Source organism: Sinohyriopsis cumingii, chromosome 1 (genome assembly GCF_028554795.1).
Source record: "Sinohyriopsis cumingii isolate HCF-2022 chromosome 1, ASM2855479v2, whole genome shotgun sequence".
NCBI classification, from domain to species: Eukaryota; Metazoa; Mollusca; class Bivalvia; order Unionida; family Unionidae; genus Sinohyriopsis; species Sinohyriopsis cumingii.
Genome location: NC_142961.1, coordinates 115,458,423 through 115,466,262, shown reverse-complemented (window position 1 = coordinate 115,466,262; position 7,840 = coordinate 115,458,423). Strand labels below are relative to the sequence as shown.

Here is a 7,840-nt window from a genome sequence, read left to right as displayed (position 1 = left end):
TATGTATGTATGTATGTATGTATGGATGGATGTATGGATGTATGTATGTATGTATGATTGTATGTGTGTATGTATGTGTGTCTGTATGTATGGATGTATGTATGTATGTGTGTATGTATGTATGGATGTATGTATGTGTGTATGGATGGATGGATGGATGGATGGATGTATGTGTGTGTGTGTGTGTGTGTGTGTGTATGTATGGATGGATGGATGGATGTATGTATGCATGTATGTGTGTGTGTGTGTGTGGGTTTAATGATACATCAGCAGAAATGATACTATATAGTGCAAAGTGAATAATCAGAAAATAAAATGTTTAAGTGAACATTTTGAACTTCATCAGATGTTACTGGTTTGCATTAGTATTCAGTCAAGATATGCACTTTTTTGACAGCTGGTTTTTAAAATTTACCTTAGGGTAATTCCAATAGCATCTCAACTGTGGATGTGTCAGCAGGTTATGTGGGTTTGATGGAGTACCAGCCTGTCCTAGTTGGAATGCTTCTCTCCCTTGCCACCTATGCTGGGCCAATTTTCTGGTTGCTGGCGCTTGTTAAATACATCCATGCTAAAGCCAGTTGTCCAACTGCATCACTTCAGGAGAATAAAGCCAGGTACAAATTTAGCATTTTTCAATATGATCACTGGTATATGATCAAGAGTCTTGTGTCAAGATAGTAACATTGTGTTATGCGGAACCAATCTTTTATGCAAACATTTGCTAAGTATAAATAAATATTGTAATGTTGAGGGACCTATGTTGTGTGCACATACACGCACATATATACATAACTAATTATATGTTCTTTGGTCCTAATAACACAATTATGCTTTTTAAGCCAAGAGGCCAAGAAAGAGGTAATAATCCCTCATGTCCTAAGTGGGTAAAATGTTAAGCATACTCTAAGAATCAAATTATCAGACAGTCCTTATGAAGGTTTCAGTTTATGAGATTAGAACAGTCTCTGCAAGTCTCATGTTCAGATGCAACATTTTGATCTGAGACAAAATTTGCTATTGGGTGGCATGCAAAGTGTTCAACCTTCTAAAGTTTGTATCTGCTTCATAGACAAGAATTAAATGTGGTGTCCAGTGACTGTGGCCCAGATGACAACCAGGTCCAATTGATGTCAGCACAACTGCCTCAGTGGGTGTGGGTTTAGCACTTCTTGGTTTCAACTTGATTTTTCTTGGTTAGGAAAAGGCATTCTTTTCTTCTCATATGTGCATTGTCATCAATGGTTACGTGACTGCTGGCTGTGCTGTCCTCATGTTAGGAGAGTAATTTATCTTTTGTATATTATATCCAGCCATTCTTTGCTCAAAGGGTTTCCATGCTAGAGGTTTAATGATCATATATTTCCTATTCATACGGACTATTCTTATAATACTAATGTTACTGGGGATTGTGTTAAACAGAAGAAGTAAATCTTGTAGTAAATTGTGTTTCTCCATATATATTACCCAACATTACTATTTAATCCTCTCACACCTCCCTACAAATGCATGTGTCCCTGATCACTCGGTTTAAGCTGGTAATCATCTAGTGATAGTAAGGGAAGAAAATGGACAAGAGTTTATTCCCTTTGTGACAAGAGTTTATTTCCTTTGTCAATATTGTACAGCAGAATTTTCATCTATCTGGGATTGTTGGATTCAAGAGGTTGCAGAGTTTATCATTATTCCAATGAGGTAAATATTATCTGAGAAACTGAATTTAATGAAAATGTACAATCTATCCATAATATTTTCTTTCAGGTTTGGAAAGGAATTGACTAAGGTGGTGCACACTCTGATCTTGACCCGAGCCCTGCCCCTGGCAGCATACACAGTCCTAGTCATGGCCCAGAGATATCACCTGTTTGTTTGGACAGTCTTCTCACCTAAACTTCTCTATGAGGGAATGTTTACTGTTGTCATTGCCATCTTTTCCCTGGTGGTTTTGCTTTTTTGTCAGTAACAATAACTTACACATTTAGAAATTCTGTATCCAATTATCAATCCTAATTATTTATTTCAACAGTCGGTCTTCTTTTATTATTATTATTGAAGAAAAGGCAATGCTTATCATCTGTACATGCATGCATAAACAATGTTGTACAACTCCTCCTTTACTGTTTAAGATTGATATTTCAGAATATAACTGAAAATCTGTATGCCCAACCATATTAGTAGGGCATATTACCTTGTACATATCTATCCATGAGTTAATGTGCTTTCCTTCACACTTTGGTCAAGTTTTGAATTTAGGTCATAGGCAATGGTGGGACATCTATGAACACATTTCTAGTTTTTAATCTATGTAAACTTAGCATCTTTCATTTAAAAATCATCACCAAAATTGTTGGACTGAATTATTTTGATTAATTTTCAACCATTTGAAATAAGTTTGCTGAGTAAAATTATCATGCCTTACTCTGGAAATCTATGCTACAGAACTATGAAATAAGCAATTCTGACAACTTTGCACAATATAATTTGGATGTATTCTTTTAATTCTCAAGTTTATGTCAAACAGGTGATGGACCATCATCAAATTTTTTTAAAGGAACACAAATGCCCACTAAAGTGCCTGAAAGCTGACGCAGACACAAAACTCAAACAGATCAATGGACAAGGGTGACTGTATGCCCCCATCATATGCACATGTGGCAAACAAAATGGTCTGTTTAATGCCATTTTTCAGTGTATGATAGGCTTATACATGGCAGCCAGTAAATGTGATGGAGGAAGAACATGGAGAACTCCAAGAAGAACCACTGACCCACAGGAAGCTGTTGGCAAGCTTTCTCATATACCCATATTTGCCATGCTTGAGACTTGAACCCATGCAGACAGAGGTGAGATGTCAGTGATCTGTAAAGGCAACCACTCTACCAACCAGGGCCCCATATATATTTGTATAAATCTTTATACACTTGTTAAACTTGTGGCCTTGAGGGGTGTTTTGCTTACAGATATTTTCTTATTTTAAAATGTGTGGTGTTTCCTTGGAAACCAGTTGACCAGATTTGGTTATTTTTTAAGCATAACTCAAAACATTGTTTGACTTTTCATTACAAAACTTTGTGTATATATCAAGGTGGAAGCCTAAGGCTGCCTTTTGCTATCAGTTATTTTTCACTTCAATCATAAACGAAGGCATGTCATACAAAGCATGTTGCAGTTTGGCCCAGATATATATCTCAGTCTGGTAATGCACAGAAGCCTGGTACAGTCAATAATCTGGCCAGTAACAACAGTTTTGGCATTGCCAAAGAAACACGTGGAAGGGATGTTAAATGAGTTCTCATTTCAAATGAGTTTCAGTCTTTTGTATGCCTTGACTTACAAATGTAAGATTCTATTTATCGCATGATGAAAAATAGTTGATTTTCTTTCACTGAAATGCAGAATGGTGCATTGAAATTACTGAAAGATATCTGGATGCCTCAGTCATTTTGTCTCTCCTTTGCGTTATGTTAAGACATCATTGGTAATGTCAAAAAGTGTTATTACGTGTGTTGCATATGTAAAAGTTATGATATGTCATGATATTACAGTAATCATGTAGTAACAATGGTCAAAGTTCATTGGTAAAGAACAACTAAAAACCATTTGACATATCTATAAATACATCAAAGTAGTAGTTGTCTATAGTTTATGTTTTGTGTTAAACTTTTTGTAGTTATTATTTTTATGATGCCACAGAAAAATGATAACACTTGGCCAAAATAAATTACTTTTGGAACAAAACTTGAAGTCTATTTGACATGTCTTATGATGCAACTTGATACATATGACAGCACTTAAGCAATTTGTGCTAATAATTGGATTCCTCTTTACAACAATTTGGTGTTATGCTGGAAATGCCCATCATCAGATTGCTCGAATCATCTGGTCACGTTATTCATCAGAATCAGTGACTGTGAAGTCTTAAGCCTACTAACGTTCTTAGAACTTACAACTTACTCCATATAAAAACTTGTTAATTTATGATACACTCCTGGTTTTAAGATATCCTTGAAATGTCATGTGTGTAAATCCTTCTATCAACTATATAAAGGAGAAAGATTACTGATGACTTCCTGATGTTATATTTCTTTCAAAGCTATATCAAACAAATGTAACAAGCAAAAATATCAGCAATAAATAAGCTGATTATTCAATGATTGTACTTAATATTAATTCTTGAATATATAAAGATATACAAAAGTAAACTTTTCAGTGATTAGATAGCAAATTCCATATATAATTCAGAAATTACCAACTTAAATCATCAACACACAAAGCTACATAAATGCAGAGTTTGAACATCGGCACCGTATAATGAATTAATACTGACAAATATGATTAATTAACAAAAAAATTAAATATGAACACTAATCATTTTGATTAAATCAAACAGTTGGTCTTAATGATAAGCAGCAAGGCTGAATCTGCTTTCTTAGTCCCAAATTCTACACAGAACATATTGGAATGAAAAGCGGTGACACTTTCCTTATTAATGATGGCTGACATAACTAATATGACAACTGCTTAAAGCTTGAGGCTCAAAATCTAGAAACCACTCCAGTGGCCTAGTGGTTAGAGAGCATCCGCCTCGGATGTGGGAAGTCATGGGTTCGATCCCGGGCCGAGTCATATCAATGACTTTAAAAAATGGTACTAACAGCTGCCTCGCTTGGTGATCGGCATTAAGATGTTTGTGTTAGGACTGGTTGGCCTGGTGTCAGAATAGTGTGACTAGGTGGGTCTTCAAGCTACATGTCTTCGTCAAGATGCCCCAGTGCTAGACATCACTATAAACTGCCACACTGCAGGCATAGTAGCGCTATGACTGAAAAATTGTTAAAGCTATGTACAAAATCCAAATCAAACACACACACTCAAAATCTAGAATCTTTGTGATCTGTGACATATATGTCGGAAAATTTTTCTCATCTGGCTTAGAATTAGCTGTTATCAATTAGAGACATATTTTCTTTACATTTCGTTATTTTCTTTCCTAATTTTCGTAACTGGCATATAATCCACACTGAAAAAAGTGAAGAAACTCCCACCCATGCACTATAGCTGCTCCTTAATGTTGTACAAACTCTTTATGCTGGGTTAGAGTTTTCCTATTTATGTATAAATAAATTTCATGATAAATTCACTTTTCAGCAACATCTAATGTTTTGGGGAATGTACTATAGTCATGAGTAGACATTTATATTCGAAAAGGGTATACTGAATTTCACAAGGTTTCTCTGGGCACATGGATTTTAGAAAACAAGTTATGAAGACACATTCACCTATCCTAAACAGGCACTTGCTATTAAATTAAATAAAAAGCAAAATTGAAAATTTTTAAGCAATAAAAGTACTTATTATTTGGACAATTTTTTCTTCATATATATGTTGTTGTTGCTGGGTTTAACGCCATTTTTCAGCACACGATAGGCTATACTTGGCAGCCAGTATTAATGGTGGAGGAAGAACCCGGGAAAACATTGTAAAGAACCACCGACCCACCAGAAGCTACTGGCAAGCTTTCTCACATACCCACATTGGCTGAATCTGAGACTCGAACCCATGCAGATAGAGGTGAGATGGCAGTGAGCCATAATGGAGAGCACTTTAGACCACTCGGCCACTCGAGGCCCCCCTTCATATATATGATTTCTATATTACATATATAATTGTTCCTAATAATGATGCATGCATATTAAAAGTAAAATAACTGAAAAACAGTTTTAAAAAGATAGAAAATATTTTTTCTTCTGAACAATATAAATGGGTGTGATTTAGGCATTGTTAATATATACTCAACTAATCATATCCAACATAATGCACAGATCATGGATCATGAATGCATATCCAACATAATGCACAGATCATGAATGCATATCCAAGATAATGCATAGATCATGAATGCATATCCAACATAATGCATGGATCATGAATGCATATCCAACATAATGCATGGATCATGAATGCATATCCAACATAATGCGTGGATCATGAATGCATATCCAACATAATGCGTGGATCATGAATGCATATCCAGCATAATGCATGGATCATGAATGCATATCCGACATAATGCATGAATCATGAATGCATATCCAACATAATGCATGGATCATGAATGCATATCCAACATAATGCATGGATCATGAATGCATATCCAGCATAATGCATGGATCATGAATGCATATCCAGCATAATCCATAAATCATGAATGCATATCCAACATAATGCATAGATCATGAATGCATATCCAGCATAATGCATGGATCATGAATGCATATCCAACATAATACATGGATCATGAATGCATATCCAACATAATGCATGGATCATGAATGCATATCCAGCATAATGCATCAATCATAAAGGCACTATCTAATCTACTGTTCGACACAGTTCCATACTAAATAGACTAATGTGCAAGCAATTAACATTCTGATTCAAATACAAGTCATTTTGCAAAGAAAAATAAAATACACTATGTTTTTTAAATTCTATTGATCAGATTACTTGTCATTATTCCAGTGAGTATGGGGAACACAAGAACAGTGTTATTACTAATTAAATTTCATACATATAACTATGGAATAACCAATCAGGAATTAGGCCTGCTTTCAAGATACCCAAGTGACTCCTTTTTATGAGTGGAGATTATCAACTCTGCATTAATTGCTTAAGGATGAATGCTGTTCAGGCCGAGGAAGATCTTTTTTCTTCCAACTACATCCCCTCTGTCCTTCCATTCATTTAATGGAGCTATCACCTGAGCTGAATACTACTCAAGTATGATTCAAGGTCCTCGTATAAAAATTTGTTGACACAAAAATCTGGGGGTTCCACGCATGTGACTGCCACAAAGTACAATGCTGGTTTCCTTTAAATAAGGAAGAAACCTCTCCTTGTGATGAGCTTTAAAGACATCAGTAAGCTCTACCACTTTCTTTGGTATTATTAAGCTTGCCCGATTGTTGGCACCGATTCAGATTTATGCATCTATACTAATTATTAGCAATGAATAATGTACCTACTCGGTGCTATCACTGCATTAGGCTTTTTCACTCTGATATGTGGAAGGAAATGATGGTATAATGTTTTGATAGTGATATATACATTGTTACTCAGTATTTTATCATGTTATTTGGTGTTTTATTTTTAATGACTAGCCCATTTTCTACTGAAATTCAGTTAACTGTTTCAATATATGAGATGATATTCTATTTCAAAATCAACTGATAAACTTACAAGTTGTTAGAAAAAATGAGATTTTTTAAAATCAAAATATACACATCTATATATAGTAAAAAATATAGCAAAAGCTGTATAAAAGATATATTCCAAATATAACTTCTCTGATCCAGTCTGTGAGACTGTTTTCATAATCTACCAGATTGTATCACAAGTTCAGCATTAAGTAAGTAATCACATGAGATCATTGGCAATTCAAATTAACATATATGCTCAAATGTAAGTCCAAGTGCAAACTGCACAGACCCAGAGTTGCTGGTGCATAATACACTGGCAAATCTGGGTCTATCCAGTGGAATAGGAGAAATCAGTGGAACAAACACCATATAACCGTATGTGCTGGCACATTAAGCATTATGATCAGGGTGTATGTTGCTTGCAGTTGAACTCAACTTGTGTGCAAGCCTGCACTGTATTAATTTCCAACATGTTTCTGTATTTAGTTGGTAGTCAGGATAAAGTCGGCAGCGGAAGGTTTACGTAGTGGAATCCCTCTCTTGGGTATATAGGGTGTTGTCCTTGGTATCATTTTGATGCAGTCAATGATGGGACACACTGATACACAGAGAGTACAGCCTAAAAAAAAGGACAAAAATCC

The 7,840-nt window shown here is 35.3% G+C and overlaps 2 protein-coding genes across 2 annotated transcripts in view; one reads left to right on the top strand and one right to left on the bottom strand.

Annotated features, from left to right (window-relative positions):
- Positions 1–4,059, top strand: part of LOC149807704 (GPI ethanolamine phosphate transferase 2, catalytic subunit-like) — a 45,998-nt gene extending 41,939 nt beyond the window's left edge. The window contains exons 11-12 of the mRNA XM_089969521.1: positions 421–617; positions 1,762–4,059. Coding sequence (XP_089825647.1) covers positions 421–617; positions 1,762–1,963 — 399 coding nt within the window. The 3' untranslated portion in view covers positions 1,964–4,059. The remainder of the gene's footprint in view (positions 1–420; positions 618–1,761) is intronic.
- A 1-nt stretch (position 4,060) lies between these two features.
- LOC149807703 (dihydropyrimidine dehydrogenase [NADP(+)]-like) overlaps positions 4,061–7,840 on the bottom strand; it is a 95,889-nt gene continuing 92,109 nt past the window's right edge. Inside the window, exon 22 of the mRNA XM_089969529.1 lies at positions 4,061–7,818. Within this exon, the coding sequence (XP_089825655.1) occupies positions 7,682–7,818 (137 nt within the window). The 3' untranslated portion in view covers positions 4,061–7,681. The remainder of the gene's footprint in view (positions 7,819–7,840) is intronic.